At 38.2% G+C, this 22,726-nt stretch overlaps 3 protein-coding genes across 3 annotated transcripts; all 3 read left to right on the top strand.

Annotated features, from left to right (window-relative positions):
- Nucleotides 1-752: 752 nt before the first annotated feature.
- On the top strand, nucleotides 753-5,823 carry LOC114555920 (solute carrier family 2, facilitated glucose transporter member 11). Its single transcript, XM_028578689.1, has 12 exons — nucleotides 753-1,206; nucleotides 1,307-1,405; nucleotides 1,688-1,848; nucleotides 1,951-2,075; nucleotides 2,546-2,675; nucleotides 2,797-2,945; nucleotides 3,292-3,479; nucleotides 4,167-4,277; nucleotides 4,724-4,825; nucleotides 4,958-5,033; nucleotides 5,136-5,263; nucleotides 5,399-5,823. Exons 1-12 carry the CDS (start codon nucleotides 1,135-1,137, stop codon nucleotides 5,567-5,569), a joined length of 1,512 nt encoding a protein of 503 aa, XP_028434490.1. The 5' UTR covers nucleotides 753-1,134; the 3' UTR covers nucleotides 5,570-5,823.
- A 2,262-nt stretch (nucleotides 5,824-8,085) lies between these two features.
- rbm19 (RNA binding motif protein 19) lies at nucleotides 8,086-15,244 on the top strand. The gene is made up of 24 exons (XM_028577765.1): nucleotides 8,086-8,251; nucleotides 8,337-8,519; nucleotides 8,609-8,722; nucleotides 8,946-8,987; nucleotides 9,214-9,418; nucleotides 9,976-10,241; nucleotides 10,337-10,396; nucleotides 10,511-10,589; nucleotides 10,726-10,797; nucleotides 10,936-11,145; nucleotides 11,238-11,368; nucleotides 11,501-11,628; nucleotides 11,772-11,868; nucleotides 12,433-12,543; nucleotides 12,661-12,861; nucleotides 12,963-13,032; nucleotides 13,151-13,299; nucleotides 13,412-13,472; nucleotides 13,675-13,754; nucleotides 13,849-13,904; nucleotides 14,219-14,335; nucleotides 14,470-14,575; nucleotides 14,681-14,801; nucleotides 14,897-15,244. The coding sequence occupies exons 1-24, from the start codon at nucleotides 8,216-8,218 to the stop codon at nucleotides 14,983-14,985; spliced, it is 2,784 nt and encodes a 927-aa protein (XP_028433566.1). The 5' UTR covers nucleotides 8,086-8,215; the 3' UTR covers nucleotides 14,986-15,244.
- Nucleotides 15,245-17,219: 1,975 nt separating this feature from the next.
- Nucleotides 17,220-22,274, top strand: plbd2 (phospholipase B domain containing 2). Its single transcript, XM_028578113.1, has 12 exons — nucleotides 17,220-17,485; nucleotides 18,422-18,515; nucleotides 18,622-18,780; nucleotides 18,865-18,965; nucleotides 19,094-19,308; nucleotides 19,865-19,959; nucleotides 20,090-20,250; nucleotides 20,641-20,736; nucleotides 20,854-20,925; nucleotides 21,008-21,160; nucleotides 21,253-21,415; nucleotides 21,582-22,274. The coding sequence occupies exons 1-12, from the start codon at nucleotides 17,274-17,276 to the stop codon at nucleotides 21,750-21,752; spliced, it is 1,692 nt and encodes a 563-aa protein (XP_028433914.1). The 5' UTR covers nucleotides 17,220-17,273; the 3' UTR covers nucleotides 21,753-22,274.
- The last annotated feature ends 452 nt before the right edge of the window (nucleotides 22,275-22,726 follow it).

Below are 22,726 nucleotides of genomic sequence, written 5' to 3'. Positions count from 1 at the left end.
ACCATATGATCATGTGATTGAAAGAACCTCAACACCTGAGTGTGTTTCCTAGAAGGGAATCAGCTGTGATTGAACTATAACTTCAATCAGCTGTTTCTCAATAAATGCATGTATAAAATGCAGGGGATATATTTGTGTTTCAATTTACAATATGATCAGCTGTTCACTTTGACTTTAGCCTATAAGTTAGGTATAGAATATTATGTTATCTGTTCTGACATACAGTGTGAAAGCATTTGTAAATTTGGCAGTAAAGATCCATTGTTTTGGTTTTGGTGGAGCTTGTGTGTAAAAGAAGTTCAAGCATTTTAAATTTGTGTTAACTGTATGCATTTTGTGTCAAAGCAACAAGAAATGTGTTAATTGTATAGCCTACACAGACGGATGTTGTGCTAACTGTGTTAAGAGTTTAGGAAAGTTGTTAAAAGTATTGAAAAAAGTATTATAGTGATTGTAAAAAACTGTAAACTGTCTCGTATTTCTGCCCATTTTGTCGCTGTGTTTTTGGTCTAATTTGACTGTAGTGTTCTTTCATTTCTAAGAATTCAAACTCAATATTTGTAGGATGTTAGCACGGCTTGGCATGTACGGACAAATATGAGTTTTTTTTTTATTAAGTGTTCTAGTACAACCAGCCAGCAGAAGACCAGTTATGAGTGACGTAATTTTGGTGACACTACTCTGTGTAATAATGAAGCTATTAAGTTTTTATTGTTGTATCTCTCTTCGGTGTTGCACTTTGTAGACGGTCCCTGCGCAGCGCCCACTCCTCTCCCAAGCCGGCTGCTTACATTTCAATTTTATTTGTCCAGGTCTGAGGACGACTTGTTTTGATGAAAACCAGGTTATAGCTCGTTGTCTACCTTACGGTAGGAAAGAGGCGTCGTTTGTGTTTTGATAAGTTATTGATGACGGAAGTTTAGTGACTATCATTCCAACTCACCAGACTTGATGGGTTTATGTATGGTGTTAAATGGAGCCGATTCTCTTCACCTCGCAGTCACTCTATATATCTTGACAACAGATCACTTCTCCTCAGGCTTTGTTGAGAGCAAAATCTATAAATGAAGGATATACCTACTCTGTGATAAACTACAAACAATATTAGACTTTAAACAAAACATCAACGACAAAATGCCAAAAGAATTTGCGGATGAATATCAACCTTTGCTTATTAAAGAAACCAAAGATAAAAAGCGACCCAAGGTATGTGGATTATCAGAAAATAAGAGTTTTAAATTATCATCTGTAGACGATAGATGTTTATATATGTAAATACTTGTTTTGTATCTCTTTTTTATTGCAGTTTCCGAACAAATCCCTTCTGCTGGCTGCGTGTGCTGCGTGTATAGGGGGAACCTTTCAGGGTGGATATAATATATCTATCATCAATGCTCCCACAACGGTAATAACCCTACTGTCTGTCACTGGATTTATTGCACAGTATTGATGCACAGTATTAACACTATTGTAGCCTACTCATGTTACAAAATAGATTAGTCAGTAGTTAGTTATTAATAAATGACGATAAGTGACATGTTTTTCATATGTAGTAGGCCTACATATCGACTAGGCTACATGTCTGGTAAATATGCATGCACAAATATATCTCTTTAATATTTTTGATCATCAGTCATTTTAATTTCACCTGCTGAATTTGCATGTTGTGTTTTTCTTTTGTCTCCAGCATGTGCAGAATTTCATCAACCAAACCTGGAGGGAGCGTTACCAAACTGACATATCAGCAGATGTTCTCACCCTGCTTTGGTCCACTGTTGTGTCTATATTCACCATAGGAGGACTTCTAGGAGTGACAGTCGGTGGGACATTATCTGTGAAGCTGGGGAGGTATACAGAAAGATGATATGGCATATTTTGGCAAAATGACCCTATTCTCCATAGCCAATTGTATTTCAGTTATAAAGCCGTAATACAATGTTACTTTTCCAGGAAAGGGACGCTGTTGGCCAGTAATATATTTTCATTAATGGCTGCTCTGCTAATGGGTCTAAGTTACGCTACAGGATTATTTGAATTACTCATCATTGGACGTCTTCTTATTGGAATATATGCAGGTAAATAATCCAGAGTGTACATACCAGTGAAGCACATCATTGTATTATATGTGTAATAATCTCAATATATATTTGGTTTGAGTATAAGAAGCTACCTAGTCCAAAATTGAATACTTAACATACATACTGTATACACCGGTACTAAGCACTATAATATATATACATACATACATATGTATGCACGTACATACATGCATGCATAATGTCAGAATGTATGAGTATGAGATATATGAATGTGAGTATGTATGTATGTGTATTTAAAAAAGAGGTTGTGGTGGATAGCTGGGACGAACTAACATGTGACTTTTACCCAGGATACCGGTGTTTGTGTCATAGAACCTAGTACCGGTATATGTATGTGCAAGTGAAGTATTCAATTTTGGCCAAGGCAGCTCCTTATAGTTTGAACGTTGCATGTAAAACTTCTGAAAACTTCTGAAATCTTCTTTAATCATGTTTTATTTTCACAGGCATTGGCCTTTGTGTTCAACCCCAGTATTTGGGTGAAATAGCTCCAACTGCATTTCGTGGTGCCATGGGAATGGGAACTTCTATTTTCATCACTGTTGGTATCTTGACTGGACAAGTGATTGGCCTTAAGTAAGTTAACTCTAGGCATATTTGATTTTCACACAAAATATGAACCTTTCCACAGCATCTGTGTTTGCAAGATTGAATTGCTATATTGTGATTTTGTTTAGACATGTCTGTGTTTTCACAGAGAGCTCCTGGGTGAAGAAGAGCACTGGCCAATCCTGCTCTCCACCACATGTATCCCAGCATTGCTGCAGCTCCTGATCCTACCCTGGTTCCCAGAGAGCCCGCGCTACCTGCTCATTGACAAAGGAGATGATGAGGGATGTAAGAAAGGTAAACTTACACTGCAACTGCTACACAGTTACTTCCTTTTCAAAAATCTGTGTTATTTTATCTTTGGCCTGCAAAGCTGGATGTAGTGCACATGACAGCGTAGTTTCAAAGGCTGAGGACTCCCTTTGTCTGGAATCACCAGAGGCAGAGAAACAGTTGTCCTCATGGCAGTGAGTTCAAGCATGTGATAACATTCTGGTAACGCCATGATGATGTGAAATGGTTTGACACTGGAAACCTTTTAACCAGATTCTCAAAAACAGCCCCTGTAGCTTGACCTGATGAGAAGAATAGTGTATGTGGAGAAAACTACAAGCACGCTTGTCATGTGTTTTCCTGCCTGCAGCCCTGAAGCAACTTCACGGTATATCTGGCTGTGATGGTGAGTGGGCGGATATCGAGAAGGAGAAAAATTATTTAGTGGATTTCCAGGCCAAGAAACCCTGGGAGCTCTTGACTGATCGTAGTGTCCGCAGGCAGCTTCTCGCCGTCTTGCTGCTCAACGCTGCACAACAGCTGAATGGCATCAATGCTGTATGTACACGATCATATACCCATTGTCTTTCAATATCCTCTGTCCTGCTGTCTCTCACAACGTGGAATCTATTTCTCAGTACTCACATTGCCAACTATTAAGAAATACCACCAAAGATTACTAAAAGTTCTGTTTTTATGACTCCATGCCGGCAATAGCCGTGGCCAGAGGCATTATGTTTTTGGGTTATCCGTACTATTCCTGTGAACATGATATCTCAGGAATGTCTTGAGGGAATTTCTTTAGGTTTGGCTTAGATTTAGGAGTTGAAATGTCACTGTGAACTCACGTCTCTCCCATTCTCATGACCGCAATATCTCAGGAACACCTTAAGCAACGCCATTTGGTCAGATGGTGAATTGGTAACACTAATCTTAAACTGTGGTGATTGTTTGGATCTTCTGTGCTGCTGGGTTGAAGATGTGTGTGACGCATCCACGTTTCGCCCAATAATAAACCTAATACATTTTGTTAAATTCCTTCAACGTTGTGTTTGTGTTGTGGCTTTTGTATTTGTGTTACAGTTTTTCATGATCGCTATGACAATTTTTCAATACTTTTAACAACTTTCCTAAACTCTTATGAATGTAAGCTGTGACTTAATTGGTTGGCAGAGGCAAACAACTGCTATTTCTAGTTTATTTGTATTCATATTTATATATTTTTTTGGTCTATATTTCCTGTAGATTTACTTCTACGCAGATTACTTGTTTAGACAATCTGGTATCCCCACTGATAAAATACCATATGTGACCGTTGGCACTGGTGCCTGTGAATGCATCACAGCTTTAACATGTGTAAGTATGAGTCTTACATTATATTTTTGTGTCCATTACTTTCTTACAGTTCTGATGTTCCTTCATGCTACAGAAAAAAAGATAAATAAGAGTAGGTGCCCAACAACAAGGATAAAAACAGTCAAGACCTTTCTAATAAAAACATCAAGATTTGGACTAAAGTTTGGAAAGTTAGAGCACTTCTGAAATAAAGTAAAACAGAACACCAAAGTGGAAAATTGTATTTTTTAAGAATACAAACAGAACAGGAACATGACATAATATTGTACATGTGGTAAAGGAAACAAAACATAAAACACAGCAAGGTATGAATAAAATTAGTAAAACAGGGCATACAATGTAAAACAGGACAGAACCAAACTGACAATATCCCATAAAAGGTCAAAGTTAAATTCAGAGAAAGCCTGGAGAGTCTCTTTAGTTTTGTGACATGCTGTGTCTCACAGGGTTTGCTCATTGACCGTCTGGGAAGGAAAGTGCTCATTACGGGAGGATACACACTGATGAGTATCTGCTGCATTTTATTCACGCTGACGCTCTCTTTCCAGGTGACTAACCTCATTGTAAAAAAATAAGATACAGTATTTAAACCATTGTTTTATGCAATATCTCACATTTGACCATTGATAAGACTTCTACTTTGTGCTAACATTTCTTTTGTGTGATTTTCTTTCTCTCAGGATGCCAGCCCAGTATTTCCATACATGAGCATGGTGTGTGTATTTGCTTTTATCCTGAGTTTTGGCTTAGGACCAGGTAACTAACTTTTTAATCCATTGGAGTCTTTCCTTAGCAGCTGCTGTTGCACAGCAGTTATAACTAATGGGATTTCTTTTGTTGTTTGTTGGTTCTGTGAAGCTGGTGTAACAAACATTTTGACCACTGAGCTATTCACACAAACGGCACGGCCTGCAGCGTACATAGTTGCAGGATCATTGAACTGGTTGAGCTTCTTCTTCATTGGCTTGGTCTTCCCTTTTATTGTGGTAGGTGTCCAGAAAGTATATCTTCATTTTTAAAGGTTTTGTCATTATCTTTGAAAATTTGGAAACAAAACTTAAAAGCTTGGATGTTTGAGAGATTTGGACTCACTTGTGTTTTATTCTGTTTTATTTGCACAGATCGGGCTGCAGCAGTACTGTTTCCTGGTGTTCTTGGCTGTCTGCTCCTTAATGGCGATATACATTTTCCTTTTTGTTCCTGAAACCAAGAACAAAACCTTTGTGGAAATCCAGAATGAGTTTCAGTCCAGAAAGGCCCCCAGTGCTGATGGAGCAGAGACGACACTGTGATCGACTTCTATATGAAATATTACTTAAAGGGTTGAGCAATTAAAACATTTATTTATGTCTCACAATATTTGTGACACAAAGATTAATAACTGCCATGAGGATTTATAGTCCACACACGCACAACAAAATAGATCACTATGGAAATACTGTAAATGATGGTACCTTGCTTAAACTTCAGAGATGTAGGCCTACAGAGTAGTCATAATTACATCTTTTCAGTTCACTTACAAATATAGCCTCATACATTAAAAATTACCTTGATGTGTACAGAGCTGTATAGTAACGAAGTAGAACTACTTCACTACTTTACTTAAGTACTAAAAGGCTGTATCTGTACTCTACTGGAGTATTATTTATTTCTCCTACTTCCACTTTTACTTGAGTACATATTTTTGATGAGTTTAATACTTTTACTCAGATACATTTTTTATGTGCTGCATCGTTACTCGTTACTGTTGTGAATGCCTCACGCTACGGAGACTGTGTAGGTTACAGTGTGTTTAGTTACGGCTACGTTAGTTACGTACCATAAAAAATCCCCAAGATCGCTTTGTGCTTCTTTTCATTACGGTTGCCTGTTCAGAAGTCAGAGACAATGTAAATTTGTACTCTTTCTATTTAGTTATTGTTGCAGCAGATTAAGCTATTCCTGAGTTGTTTCAGTCTGCCATGAGTACTGAATGTTAACCGTTTGACCCTGTGATATGAAGCTGCTAGTTTATCTGTATTTTGCTAGCTTGCTAACTTTCCACTACATCACGCATTTTATTTCAGTATTTGTTAATAAGTGATTAATAACCCACTGTTATATCAGATAATAGTAGTTATAACAGCTGTGACATTAATGTACCTTTTGGGGTTTATTTCAGAAACTTCTTTCATATCCAGCAATGTACAGCTTGTAACTGCCTCAAGTAAAAAGTTGAACTCCAACAATATGATATTCAAAATTTGACTGCTTTCTTTAATAACTACATAACACAATGCTTGTAATTTTACTTTTAGTACTTGAGTAGTACATTTTAAAATAAACTACTTGCAATACTTAAGTACAAAAAATGTTGAATACTTTAGTACTTCCACGAGCACTTCTATTTCTACTAAAGTCACTTTTTTTGATAGAGCACTTGTACTTTTACTCAAGTATGGGTCTCTAGTACTTTATACACCTCTGGATGTGTAATATTTTGGTATGATCAATGTTGGTTTGTATAACTTTAATTAAGAGTGCTCTATTGATACTTTTCACTAATGATCAAATTATGAAAAACGTTTCCTAATCAGTGTGAACAACCTCAAAGTTAACATTTTATGCCATTTAGGCTGCCTGATATTTCAGTTTTCTGACCTTTCAGTGTGGCATGTGACCCAAAGAACAAAGGATTCACTGAAGTGTGTATCATGCAGGAAGATTATTAGAAGTATTGATACTTGCCTTGAGTATTACTCAAACAGCCAAAATATTATATGCATGAAAAATGTTCAAGTAAAAGAACTAATGTCGTTTTTGGAGGGTACAGTTAATAAGTTTACTGTAAAATAGCTCATGTGGCATCCTAACAGTAACTATTTCAGTATAAAGACATGCAGCAACCAACAAAATTTAAAGAAGTTTGACACAAACTTAACTGCTATATCCTAATAGTACAACAACAGCATAAATGTAGACCACTCTGTCATTGTTGCCTGTTTCAAAAGCACCATACTCTTTTTTTTTTTTTTTATCTGTATAAGTGAAAGTAAAACTGCTAGAGAATATACTGCACAAGCAGGCAAAGGGGTGTTCTCAATTACACTGCACGTTGTTGTGTCTCAGTCAGGAGCATCAACCATGCAAGGCCAGATTAAACCACAATGGTGAGAACATTTACTAAAGAAAAACTAGCAAAAGCCTATAGCAACTTAAAAATAATCTATTACAATTAAAAGTTGTGCTTTGAATCATCTATTAAGTCAAAGTACTTCTGTATCACTAGCGAAATGTATAGTATCAAAAGTCCCTGCCCCTGTGAGTGCTATACAGTATATATTATATTACTGGACTATTTATGCGTCAGTAAAATAGTCAAAAAGTAAGTATTACCAAGATTTACCAAACAGTGTACTGTTTGGTAATACTTTTGTAATACGTTTGTCTCTCTGTAACTGATGTGTATTATTCCAAACCGGTCTCTTTTGAGAATGAGCGTGTGTCTGAATGATTACCTGAATAAATAAAGGTAAAAATAAAATAAAAAAATAGCCTTAGCACAATATGACGGAATGAAAATACTCAAGTAAAGCACAAGCATTACCTCAAATGTAGAGCTATAATGTATGTTATTTTAATGCACTTTTACATTCACCATTGATCAAGGACAATATACAGTAATTGAATTACCAATTTAAAAGAAGCCGGTTTAGCAGACGGAATTTAGGCTACTTTGATTCTTATATACTGTTTTTGATGCGGATATCTTGTCCTGCACGCTGCAGTCCAGCAGATAGCGGTAATGCGCCTATACATTGTAAGACAGCGAAGTAGAAGAAGAAGAAGGCTCCTCCCATTCAACATGGCGTCCTAGAGGAGAGTCCACGCTCGTTTGTTGACATATATTTATAAAAACAAGCTTATTTTCTATTAGTATACTTACAACTACTATAACTATGTCGAGACTCATTGTTAAAAACCTCCCTAATGGGGTAAGTAACCTGCCCGGATTTCAGCAGACATTTTGTTTCGTTTCAGTCCACCTGTAGATTTAACCTGCCTATATCTTGTGTCCAGATGAAGGAGGAGAGGTTCAGGTCGATGTTTGCTGCCTTTGGCACCGTTACAGACTGCTCTCTCAAGTTTACCAAGGACGGCAAGTTCCGCAAGTTCGGCTTTGTGGGTTTTAAAGTGGAGGAGGATGCAAACAAAGCTCTGAAACATTTCAACAAGAGCTTCGTGGACACATCCAGAGTGACGGTATGGCTTCAGTCACGCTTAAACAAGCGTGTTGTTGACATTATTGTTGCTTTTCCAGATGTGAGCCCCATGGTTGTCATGTATTCCAGGTGGAGATGTGTAAGGCCTTTGGAGACCCCACTAAGGCAAAAGCCTGGAGCAAACATACCCAGAGCTCAGGCCCGGACAAACCTTCCACTCCTGCTGACACTGACAGCAAAAAGGTACCTGCAGACACAAAATGACTTGGGAGAAGTTACATGAAAGTCATTATCACCAGAAAGAAACAATAACAATTTCCCATTTACATCTGCAATGACCAACTTTATCCTACTTAAATCGTTCCTATGTTACCTTGCACAGTGCAATTTTCTTAGTCGAAAATCATGTCGTTAAGTTCTGCAGCACTGTCACTGCTATAACATGTTTTGTTGTTTCTGTCGCCAGAAAAAGAAACAGAAAAAGGAAACCGACAGCACACTTGGAAATGTGAGTAAATGTGTCCTAACCCTAACCCAACTATGTTTGTCTGCTGTTAAATATTAATTATATAAGATCTGAATGTGGATAAGATTGAGCCAACTTCAGGCTGCTTATCAAACGTCAATACTTCTTTGGTACCAACCAAAATGTGTTGTATAACAAAGTGTTATTTAAATTTTTTCTTCATGTGACATTTTAATCATTGCACGTCCACTTGGCGTGTGCGTCTCAGCTGGAAGAGGACCAGGGATTCAAGGAGTTTCTGTCAGTACATCAGAATCGAAGCCAAGCACCGACCTGGGCTAATGACACTGTGCAGCAAACAACTGATCCTGACAGTGGACGGGCAAAGGCTCAGGGCAAAAAGAACCTTTCTTCAGATGACTACCTCAACTTTGATTCAGACCAGTCAGAGGATGAAGAAGATGAAGAAGAAGGTTGGTAATGGTGGTCCCTTCTCAGTGTAGGTAGATGAAAGCTGTGTCCCAGCTTAGGGTCTGCATCCTCTGACGTCTGGATTTACTTTCTGACTGTGTTGTAGAAAAAATAAGTTAATGTATACATTTACCATAAACCAGGTACACTTTATGTCAATTATCCATCATGTGTTTGCTCAATTGTAGTTTGTATATACTTCCCAATATTATGACTTTCCCCTGTTTACTACCAGTATTTACACTTTTCTGGCATTTTAGGGCAACTTTCTAGCTCTAAACCTGGAACACAATTGATGGGTATAATATAAAATTAAACGTCCTTAATATACATAGTGAAATAAATACATACATAGTGTATATGAATGAGATAGTGACAGATTAAGGAAAGTGTGGGGAACTGGTTACAGTGTTCCAAATGACAAGCAATAAATACATGTATTACTATGTTATAAATGCTTCACCTCACAAGCATCGGAATATACACTATGAATGAAAAAGCAAAGAAAGAAAAAAGGCTGTGCATGATTGACTGGTCTTAATTTTGTTGTTGATTCCAGGTGCCACTAAAGAAGCACTGAAGTCTGGCTTATCAGATATGGAGTACCTGCGCTCTAAGGTGGCACAGACAGATGACACCATGGACGAGAGTGGAGAGAAGGATGATGGAGAAGGGGGTGATGATGAAGACAAGGATTGTGGTCCTGTGCAGCACACAGACAGCGCATATGAGAGTGGTGACAGAGAAAACATGTCAAAGACCAAAACCTCAGTTGCCTCTGAGGATAAAAAGCAGAGCAAAGCGAAGAAAGCTACCAAACAAGTGGTGACTATTTAAGCAAATCTACACGTTAAACATTACTGTTCAATACAGCACAATGTTAGTTTTCTAGTTTACACACCCATAAATGTTTGTTGCAGATGGAGCCGACGACGGAGTTCACAGTGAAGCTGAGAGGAGCCCCTTTCAGTGTGAAAGAGGTGAGTGAACAAGAGCTTCCTGGTTTCAGAGATGCAGTGAAGATATTCCACATTATATATTTCAGTGTCTGCATCTATGACACAAACATATTTTTTTATGTGTTACGTCAATAGCAACAAATCCGAGAGTTCATGACGCCGCTGAAGCCTGCAGCAATCAGAATTGGGAAGAATGAGAGTGGAGATAGAACAGGTCTGTTATTGAAAGCCTTCTTCTTAGCATAATGTACGCTGACAATATTTTTTAGGTATACAATCCTGTATGCCACATATCTGGTGGTTATGATAGTTGCCTGTATGTGTCTATGTTGATTGTTTGTGTGTTTCAGGTTATGTATATGTGGATTTGAAATCTGATGAAGAGGTGGAAAAGGCCTTGAAGAAGAATAAAGACTACATAGGTGAGAAATATTATGTCCTATTCTCATGTTTGTGCATAATTTTAGATTATATGTTAAATTATCACCAACCCCACACCCCCCGTGTATTTAAAGACTGTTCCTGGCTGTCTGTGACATAACTCCTCTGTGTGTTTTCAGGTGGGCGTTACATTGAGGTCTTCCGTGTGGATGCCTCTGGGGGTAAGGGCAAGAGAGACAGAAAGGACAAAGAAATTGACAGAAACTTCACCAGGAAGCTGAAGGAGGATGAGGAGGAGGAAGATGTTGCAGAGTCAGGTCGACTCTTCATCAGGAACCTTCCTTACACCTGCACCGAGGAGGAGATCAAAGAGCTATTTGCTAAACACGGTGAATTTAAAAAACAACAACTTTCATACACATCCAAGTTCACACGTTTGTTCACTCTTATCCGAGTGAGAATCATTTTACAATCTTTACAGGTCCTTTATCTGAGATGCTTTTCCCTATTGACAATCTAACCAAGAAGCCGAAAGGATTCGCTTTCGTAACCTACATGATACCAGAGAATGCTGTGACAGCTCTGGCCCAGCTGGACGGACATATATTTCAGGTATTTGATCTGCAACTGGTCTTTGAGATACCTCTTTACACCACATGACCTGTAATGGCTTTTGGATTTAGTAGTACAATTTTCACATGATGCTGAGGCTGATAAGAAACATTAATCCTCTTGTGCGTTTAGGGCAGGATGCTTCACCTGCTTCCCTCCACATTGAAGAAAGAAAAAAACGACTCTGCAGATGCTAGTGGTCCTGGCTCTTCGTCTTACAAGCGGCAAAAAGATGCCAAAAATAAAGCTTCAAGTTCCAGGTAAATATCACTTTAACCCTATGCTTCTGTGTTTGTGGTTTCTCTGAATATTTATTTACATTTCTTTTTAGTAATTGACCAGTATCTGATCAATTACATAAGCCGTCACTCATCCCTCTTATGAATGTAATGTTTCCTTCTAGCTCCCACAACTGGAACACCCTGTTTCTGGGCACAAGTGCAGTGGCAGATGCCATTGCTGAAAAATACAACACCACAAAAAGCAAAGTCCTGGACCACGTGAGTAACGCTGCATCCTCTTGTTTTACATGAATGCTCCCAGTAACATGTTCCTCAACTCCGGCTTTAGTGGGTGCTCAGACCGAATACATTCCTGAATTAAAACAATACATAGAATATGTGTACCCGTGTACCAGTGAGAGGATGAAGTACGCTCCAAGTCCACTTAGTCCAGTTTGAGTAACAGATCATTAAGTTTGAAGGCATTTTCAGATGCCCACACACTGCCTATGGATTTACAATATTAAGGGAAAGGATTTTACTGCTCATCATTGCTGACATGTTTTATCTTTAGAGGTAAACATTAGAAACATGCATTTCACATGTAAAAAAGAATCTACCAGGAATGCATGCTTGCATATATTGGATTGGCCAAAGTAGGACCTTGCTGAATGATGTCTAATTTTTTTCATGTTTTCACAGTTTTCCCATTTAAAAGAATGAGAGGGCAGTCGTCTGTGTGAATGTTTACTTCTTGATCTGTTGCAGCTACAGCAACATGTGATCATCATGTGCACATTTAAAGTTTATTTGTACTTCTCTGGTCCTTGCTTTCCTCTGCAGGAGTCAAAGGGAAGTCTTGCAGTGAGGATGGCTCTGGGAGAGACACAGATTGTTCAGGAGACTCGGCAGTTTCTCCTAGACAATGGTGTCAGTCTGGATTCCTTTAGTCAGGTATGCTTAACACAAACTCCAATTTAATTGTTGCTAAATTGTCTATAAACAATTTACCTTGCCCGCGATCCTTGGTTAAGATAGTTTCCTGCGTGTGTCCTCTCCCCTGGTGTACAGGCTGCAGCAGCGAGGAGTACAACTGTGATCCTGGTGAAAAACCTTCCAGCTGAAGTGACGGCATCAGAGTTAGAGGAGCTTTTCTCACCTCATGGCTCCTTGGGCCGAGTGCTGCTGCCGCCTTCAGGCCTCACCGCCATCATCGAGTTCGTAGAGCCAACGGAGGCGAAACGAGCATTTACTCGGCTGGCCTACAGCAAGGTGTGTGTATAGCTCCATAAAAGCAAAACCTGCACATGCAGCATTTGTTTCAGGCACTTTAAAAGCATTTACTTTACTGACTGTATCTCTGAAAACCCTAGTTCCACCACATCCCACTGTATTTGGAGTGGGCACCTGTGGGGGTGTTTGTGGCAGCCAAACCAGAACCAGGTTAGATCCCTTTAACACACTCATAAACATACAGTACTATAATAATATGAAACAATTGTAGTACTAATTTGTAAGTACTAATTTTAATAACCGAACTATCTTTGATCTGTCCACCAAGTTTTAGAAAAAGATGAGGCAATGAAAGAGGAGAAGAAAGATGAAGAAGAAGAGGAGGAGGAGGAGGAGGAGGAGGAGGAATCTGCTCCTGGTTCAACACTTTTCATTAAAAATCTAAATTTCAGCACGACCGAGGAGAAACTACAGGAGGTGGGTCAAATCATAAATTCAACCTTTAGTTACGTTTCATCATACTGAATACGGGTTTAATCATAGCATTAGATTATTTTTTTCTTATATTGTTTTTCTTCATTTGTTGCAGACATTTTCCAAATGTGGCAAGATCACGTCCTGCACCATATCAAAGAAGAAAGATAAAACAGGTACTAAACATTAAAAGTAGGATCTTTCACATACGTAAATGTAACATGACATAACAGTGTATACCCTGGTTTTGAAACATTGATTTATAGATTTACCAAGGTTACATATGACATATTTTAACTCATGGGGTAGAATATCTGCTTTCTAAAGTTTTGCAAGAGCAGTTTGTAAACCACCTGACCATGTCGGTTTGATTTCCAGGCATGATGTTGTCCATGGGCTACGGTTTTGTTCAGTATCAGACAGCAGAGGCTGCGCAGAAAGCCCTGAGGCAACTACAGGTACCATCCCCATTTTCTTGTTAAAACTCTCACAGCCTTTCTCTACAACCTGGTTCTTGTCCAAAGTGTTTTCTTTGTCTCAACCCTCCACCAGCACTGTACTGTGGATGAACACCAGCTAGAGCTGAAGATTTCTGAGCGAGCCACAAGGTAAGAAGTGCACCAGAAGGGTTTTTATTGAACTTTGTGGTGAAGAATTAAAAAAATGGTGGTCCTTTTTAAATAAGGTTACAAAGAACTGTCTAGAAAGATATTTTAAAATTACTTAATAAAGTGTATTAAAAGTAAAATGTAAAGTAATAAACCAGGACAGTGTGAAATTTGCATGGGAATATCACTTATTGGTTAATGTGTATTCTTTCAAATGTTGACTGGGACTGTGGGGCAGAATTTAGCTTGAAGTTTGGCATGTGAACCTCACTTCTGTTGTCACTACTTACTCAGTCCTTTTCCACTGTGTGCAGGACTACTGAGGTTTCACGCAAGAAGAGGCAAGACGAGAAGAAACAGACAGGATCCAAGATCCTTGTGCGGAATGTCCCCTTCCAGGCCACTGTCAGAGAAATTAGGGAACTCTTCTGGTAACACACACGCACGCACGCACGCATGCACGCACGCACGCACGCAAATACAGTTTTTTTATTCACACCTTGTATGGAGAAAGTTTGGAGTAAGATCATTTAATAATACTACCATTTATTCCTTGTCCTTTCAGTACATTTGGAGAGTTGAAGACAGTCCGTCTTCCAAAGAAAGCAGCTGGTTCAGGGAACCATAGAGGTTTTGGCTTTATTGACTTCCTCACCAAACAGGACGCTAAGGTTTGTGTGCTATTTAAGCTTTCAAACATGTATTTAGGAAAGCTATTGTCCTCCAGTGCTACATTAAAGATGGTCATAATTGCTATGCTCCTGTTTTCTCTATAGAAAGCATTTACTGCATTGTGCCACAGCACCCATCTGTACGGAAGACGCCTTGTGCTGGAGTGGGCTGATGCTGAGGAAACGGTAGAGACATTGAGACGGAAAACAGCCGAACATTTTCATGGTAAATCCACAAACTTTTGGAACAATATGCAGAAGTGAAAGCATCTATGCGGTTTATTCATTCATTTCTTGCATGTTATTTATCCTCTGTGACAGTGGCCACTAAAAAGAAGCGAAAGACAGAAGTTATGGAGGGAATTCTGGAGACGATGGAAACTGGAGGGGGAGGGGAAGGGGAAGACTGAGTTCCCTGAACGCTGTTGCCTCTATTGAAGCCTCTACACAACTCTAACCAGTTCGCATGTGTTTTTGGGAACAAAATAAGGACCTGAGTGGCATGTGCAGAAGTAGCTATTGAATTGATGAAATTTACAGCTGGTTGAAGTTTTGGAGGTTTAAAAACCTCTGGATTTCTTACATTACACGTTTTGTACAGAATTATGCCTCAAAGCAATAGGATTTGACTGTCAGTTTTTATATAAAGTTTTATTTCATGCCTCATGATGTGTGTCTGTAGTGTCTTTTTTTTATTATTTTTTTATTCACTCTTTATTATATAACAATCATACAAACAATCAAGGCACAAAGTGATAGTACATTTGTCCAAAACGTGTCAACAGCTTTGAGGTAGAGAAATATATATAGCAAATAATAAGAAAATAAAAATAAAATAAGATGCTAGGGGTCTTTTTAGTCCATAAGGAAATGTAAGTCCAACAAATATAGTCTTTCGGCGTTTTCCTCTGTCATGTATTTTAAAGATGTAACAAAAAGCTTAAGATCATTCTTCCAACCATTAATGTGGGGTTTGACTTTTAAATATTTGCACCTATGGATAAAATGTTTACAGTGCTCAATCAAGATATTAACCAAGAATTCTAAATTTTTATCCTTTAAAAATATTCCAGCATTAATTGACATTTCGTTTAATGGGTGTAGCAGTATATCTTTAGATTGAAGCCAGAATTGAAAAGACACAATTCATTAATCAGTTCACACTGAAAAAAAATATGTTCGACCGTCTCAATATCACACTCACAGAAAACACAGGAGTTACTCTCCCAATTAAATTTTACATGTAGGAAGTGGTTTGAAGGATAAATATCATTCAATATTTTAAATGTCACTTTAGCTTTTGGTGGGAGAGGATACGATAGGGATCGTTTCCTAATCTTTCTAGCCTCCTCGTCACTGTAATCTCGGAGAACATATTTTCTTTTCAGCTGGAAAGGATCATATTTAATACATAATACACTCTTGACAAATTTGTTAGAGAACTGCTTGCTGTTCAAACTGACACCTTCAACACACAGAGGCCTCATCTCTGATATAACATTTGCACGCACTAAAAGTTGTTGAGTCATTGTTTAAAAGCGACAAGGGATGGCTTTTATTACTTTAGTGTATTCTCTAAACGGACATTGAAAACTAAATTTGTCACAGAATCCTGTATGATTTAAAAAATCTCCAGAATCATCCATTAATTGAGACACATTCCAGATTCCTTTTTCCATCCAAGTACCTAAAAACAATGACTTCCTATTGGATAAAATGTACCTGTTATTCCATAGGGGTGTATTCTGGGGAGTAAAATTATGTTTAAAAATCAAATTCCAATAGAGGAGAACTTGCTGGTGAAAATCTGATGATTTCGTTGGCAGTTTACATAAATCATAATCAAATCGCAATAAAAAATGAATACCTCCCAACTTCTTGAAAATTGCATCCGGTATGGTGTACCAAAAAGAGCGTTTGTTTGATGTATATGAATTCAGCCATTTTAACTTAAGAACACCGTTCATAACCAAAAAATCAATTGCATTTAGTCCACCTTCTTCAACACTCTTAACCACATCCGCTTTTTTGATATAATGAAATTTATTTTTCCAGAAGTTAAAATTGGTTTTGTTGATAAGTTGAGCCATTTTATCTGAAACCTCCAATGATAATGCAGGATATATAACTCTTGAGAGGCCTTCCATTTTAGATAAAAGGACCCTTATATATGGTAATGACCCTTTGTAACCATGAATTAAGAATGGCTTTGTATTGCTCTACTCTTTTATAAATATTTTCTTTCTCTCTTAATTCTTTGTTTCTGGTAACAGTTATACCCAAGTATTTGACTTGCGATTTAACCTTTATGTTACAAATTACATGAGCCGGTTGATCATGCAAAGCGAATAATTCACATTTATCAATATTTAATTTCAATCCTGCTGCTTTAGAGAATTGACTAATAGAGTCTAATACTTTGGGGATCTGCCTTTCATTTTTCAAAAATAACGTAGAATCATCCGCAAATTGGCTTATGACAATGTGTTTGTCCAAAATGTTAATGCCTTTTGTACCATTATTTTTAATCATAATGTACATAAGTTCAGCAACCAAGATGAATAATATGTTTGTAGTGTGACTGACATAATGAGTCTTTTATTTTGAAAATACCATCTCTGAAATTGACATGTGACTACTCACCCGCGTTATCATGTGACTAGTCACCCGCGTTATCACGTGACTTGTTCATGTAGACATGGCGTCCAGGCAAAACAAGACGTTTGCTGTTGGACGTTTTACAAAGGTTTTAGCAGTTTTATTCAGTTTGTCTTTTATCTGTGTCTCTGTTCGAGCTGAAATAAGAACCGCTGTTATTGACAAGCAAACCGGACAGCTGTCTGTCATTGAGGGATATCGAGCAGATTTTGTGGCTTGGGCGAACTTCACTGATGACATTAAAACATCAGGGTGAGTTTTCATTTAGCGTCTTTTAACTAGTTAAATGGCCTCTTTAGCTTGGGGCTTTTGTTATAGAATGCAGCTGTATGTTGTTATATAGCCTTCAGCTATTAGCTATAGTTGAAACTATTAGCCTAGCTACATTAAATGGGTAAGGTCAGGGCTGCAAAGATTATTTTCATTATCTTTAATCAATACATTTTCTGTTATATAATATAACGGAATGTTTTGCCCAACGTAAACTCTTCAGTTACTTGTTTTATCCGATCAACCCGAACATACGAAATTACAATGATAACTGTAGTTAAACATCACACTTTTGACGCTTTAACCAGAAAATGTTTGTCATTTCTGCTCGATAAATGAGCTACTTAGCAACTGAGCAATTTAATTAGCTCACTATTAAAATTGTTACCGATTTATTTTCGTTTGTTTGACTCATTACACAATCAACTAATCGTTTCAGCTACAAAAACAAAAACATTTCAGAATTGAAACACATGACAGAGAGGCCAAGAGAGCCATAGTAGACTTCTGTGCAAATTAAGAATAGTAGTAAAACCCAATAAATGCACCAATTGGTTACATAAAAAAGACAGGCTAAGGATACAAAGACAAAGAGAAAAATAAGCACATTTGATCAGCTGAAAAATGTATACTCTTAAAACAAGAATAATAAATACTGGTACTGATACTACATGTCTGGTTTAACAAAGAGGAAGGTGAACAATTCATAAACACCAGTGATTTCCAAGCTGAGATCCAAAGACCTTCAATGGCCTGAATAGTTGTTGATACAGCCTTAGTATGCTCTCTATCATCTCACCTACAGTGCAGGCAATTATTCATTATATAGTTTGAGCACCCAGACCTGCATTCTTTTGAGCCTGGACACGGATAATAGGTTTCATCTTTTTCGTTTATTCACATGTGCTCTCTTTTCAGCTGGTCTTTCTTGGAGATCTCTACCAGCAGTCAGTACAATGATAGTATCCAGTCTTATGCTGCCGGTGCAGTGGAGGCTGCAGTCACATCTCAGGTCAGCTTCATTTTAAAGATCTGTTGGTGTTTTCTGCAGTCAGGATCTTTTATTCACTTACTGTACATTTGACTGAATCTAAAGACTTGATCTATGTTTGTTTTAGCTCATCTATAAGCACTGGATGAACACTCTAATGAATTACTGTGGGCCCTTCTCATCTGAATCTGGTTACTGTGAGCGCCTTAAGGCTTTCATCACAACCAATCTGCAGTGGGTTCAGGAGCAAATAGAGAAGCAGCCTAGTTCACCCTACTGGTACCAGGTAATGAGCGTTTGTTGGATGAAAAAAAAATCCCTTGCATGGATACAAAAATAAGAGAGTTCACAATCTGTTTCTGCTTTTCAGGTGCATCTGGCACTGCTGCAGCTGAAAGGTCTGGAGGACAGCTTCAATGACGAGCTGTCCTTTCCACTAGGCTCGTTCTCCCTAAACCCACTTGGCTTCCTGTTAGTAGTTCTATCCATTTTGTATTTATTGTTGTATTTATTAAACCGGTTTCTTCACAGTTTTTGAGATCATAAACTTTGTTTCTTGCTGTTGTCTCCTACTTTCCACTGTTACTTTGTTCAACCAGACTTTTCCAAATGGGCGGGGATCTGGAGGACTTGGAATCGGTTCTTGACAAATCCGACAAAACTCGACCGCTTGGATCTGGCTCCTGTTCTGCTCTCATCAAGCTGCTACCAAACAATAAGGAGCTGCTGGTTTCACATGACACCTGGAACACCTACCAGTCCATGCTGCGCATCATGAAGAAATACATGTTTGCCTTTAGAGTTTCTCCTTTAGGTAGTTTACTGATGCAATTGTGTCTTCTGTTCGCCATTGCTCCTGCTCTGGAGTCTCTCATTATTTACATTTAAAGGAATAATTCAACATTTTGGGAAATGTGCTTATTTGCTTTTTTAGATGAAAAGATTAATAGCACTCCCATTTCTGTACAGTAAATATGAAGCTACAGTTAGCAACTAATTAGCTTAGCTTAGCATTAAGACAAGAAAATGGGGAAACGGCAAGCTTGGCTCTGTCCAACAAAATCTTGACCTCTAAGGGAACTCAGCTAGTTACCTGGCAAACTCACAGTGACAGGAAATAGTCCGGCACATGAAATCTCAGTCTACGTTTTTGTAAGGATTAAACCAATGAGATACGAAGTGTTCCCAGTCTTTATGCTAAGCTAAGCTAAATGGCTATTGGCTCTAGCCTCCTATTTAAAGCCTCCTTTTCAAAAACATAATTTGTTTTCGAGTTTGAAGCCCCAGTATTGGTCTGTTAATGTTGTTGTCTATGACATGAATACATAATCTAACTTTTATGTGCTTGATTTTTTTTTTTTTTTCTTCAGGAGAGGATCTTCTTCCTGGAGGAACTCAGGCGTTCTCCTCTTATCCTGGATCAATCTTCTCTGGAGATGACTTTTATATCCTAAGTAGTGGCTTGGTGAGAACTCTTACTCTACCTGCACTTGGCATAATAGAGCGGAGTGTTAAGAATAAACTGCAGTATTTAAATGCGTTGTTAATATTTTATACTTTTGGTGACAAATTGAGTTTCTTTCTTGTGTCTCAAGGTTACCTTGGAAACTACCATTGGCAACAGTAACCCTGCTCTCTGGAAGTTTGTTCAGCCCGAAGGAACTGTCATGGAGTGGTTGAGGAACATTGTGGCTAATCGACTGGCTGCTACAGGCAAGGAGTGGGCCAAGATATTCAGCAAGTACAACAGTGGAACGTGAGTTTTACACAACAGAAAAAAAAAACTGCCTCTCGTTACTTTTTAACCAACATTATCACGTCTTTGCGCTAATGAAATCCAGGCTGTGTTGTCTGCTGCTCTTTGCCCTTTCAGATAAGATGTGTGCGAGTTTAGACTGCTATGTGGATCAATATAAGTAAAGGAAGCAGAAAAGGGCCATTTATAATAAGGTCCGTTGGGTCGTACAGCTGTTATGGGGTCACCACCAGGCGTATTTGGTGTGAAATGCTGAATCAGTTATTTTATCAATTACTTGGATATACATTAAATGAATGAATAAACAGCAGTGGACAATAGTAAGATACAGGTTGTATGCTCAGTTGGGTCTGTGTTTACACTGTGTGTGTGTATGTGTGTGCTTTGTAGGTATAACAACCAGTGGATGATTGTGGACTATAACCACTTTACTCCAGGGAAGACTGACATTAAAGAGGAGCTCTTTGTTGTACTGGAGCAGATTCCGTAAGTCTTTGCACCAGATCCTCAATCAAAACACAAGATTATTTCAGTATTTATATTTATGGCTTTTAAATTTATCACTGAAAATAATTGTTCTAATATTTTTTTTGAATGCTGCAGGGGACTAATTGTTTACACTGATAAAACTCAGGAACTGCTGGAGAAAGGGTACTGGGCAAGTTACAATATACCGTAAGTATCCAGTTTGAAAGGTTTATGTTAACATATACTTTAAATTACACGTGTTCTAATTCTGTTATATGAAAAACTGTAGGTACTACCCGGACATATTCAATGCCAGTGGCTGCAATGAGCTGGTTGAGAAGTTTGGCCCGTGGTTCTCTCTGGACCAGAATCCTCGGGCTCAGATATTTAGGAGAAACCAGACAGCTGTCACAGATGTGGACTCAATGGTCCGCCTTATGAGGTACAAACAAACGTTAATGTTCAATTAAAAAAAATGTATAGGCAAATATCTAAAACTTGATTTTATTTATGAGATGCAGTGTTTCTCCTCAGGTATAACAACTTTAAGGAAGACCCATTGTCAAAGTGTGAAGGCTGTAATCCACATGCGAATGGAGAGAATGCCATCTCAGCCCGTTCAGACCTGAACCCAGCTAATGGAACATATCCGTTTGGTGCCTTAAGGCAGAGGTCACATGGAGGAACAGACATGAAGGTTTTGATTTTTTTCTCATTTAATTTTTTGCTATCACCCACCTCTCTGCCCATACTTTTATCCATCATGCTCCCCAATTATGTTCTGTGTTTGCCTCAAATGAAACTGACTAGCACATTAAAGAGATGTTTGCTAAATCTGATGCATTGTCTGTGTTCCTGTGCAGTTGACCTCCTATGAGATGTTTCGTGACTACAGTATGCTGGCAGTAAACGGACCCACATGGGACCAGGTGCCACCCTTCCAGTGGAGCACCTCTCCTTACAAAGACCTGATACACATGGGCCACCCTGATACTTGGGCATTCAAGCCTATAAAAGTCATCTGGACTCCTTAATTGTTCTTATGCTTTATATACAAGTGGCATGATCAATGTCAATACTACCAGCTGTTTGAAGTTTTGACAAAGGGAAATGATTTGTGTGCGTGATTCAGTGTGACATGACTTTTATGAATAAAATAGTCATGTTATTGATTCTCAGGAGAGTGGCAATACTATTCAGGAAGTATAGCAGTTTTACAGTAACGCACTATTTGCAGTTAAAGACAGCTTTGAATGTGAGGCAATATAAACAACTTCACAACCATGCTGTTGTAAAGTGGAAGCTTCTACATTAGATTATATCTGATTTTCATGTTTTGTTTGCTTGATATGTGAAAATGTAAATTCCACTTGTTTCAATACTGATGACTTTTTGAGTTATCGAAGCTGTTTCCACAGGACTACACCTTTCTTTGGAGAAATCCCTAAGTACGATTATTGATGTCACTGTAAATGCAAATGTCTTAATCATGAGTGAATAATTCTGATATGATGTATGATTTGAAATATTTTCTAAATAAAGTGCGCAGATCATCACCTTTTTCAAAATATAGTTTCTTATTTTTCCCAGTCTGCTTCCCTTAAATGCACCATGTGGTTCTGTTAAAATGATGTAAGAAATCTAAAATAATCTTGTAGCACTTTAGCTAAGTTCCACTTTATAAACTGTGATGAGAATTGAGTCACAGCCCAAACAGCATATTGTTGCAAAAACACAACAAACGTACGTAATTCTTTTTTGGTTAATTCGAAATATTAAAAAGTGATTGATGTAACTTATAAAACATTTTTAAAAAGTGTCTGGTACCACCTTTTCAGTTACCCGATCCGCGTCATCCATGGTGCGTTCACGGACATCGGAAAAACGTCACCAATCACGCAACTTCCTGTGGGAATCAGAGGTGGGAAACTCGGAAACTCGGGCTGGATTTTATATAGTATTATCAGAGAATGTCTAATAAGGGGAGAACTTCCACTCTCGGGAAAAT

Source organism: Perca flavescens, chromosome 5 (genome assembly GCF_004354835.1).
Source record: "Perca flavescens isolate YP-PL-M2 chromosome 5, PFLA_1.0, whole genome shotgun sequence".
In the NCBI taxonomy this organism is placed as follows: Eukaryota; Metazoa; Chordata; class Actinopteri; order Perciformes; family Percidae; genus Perca; species Perca flavescens.
This window is presented reverse-complemented; position numbering and strand designations above follow the sequence as displayed.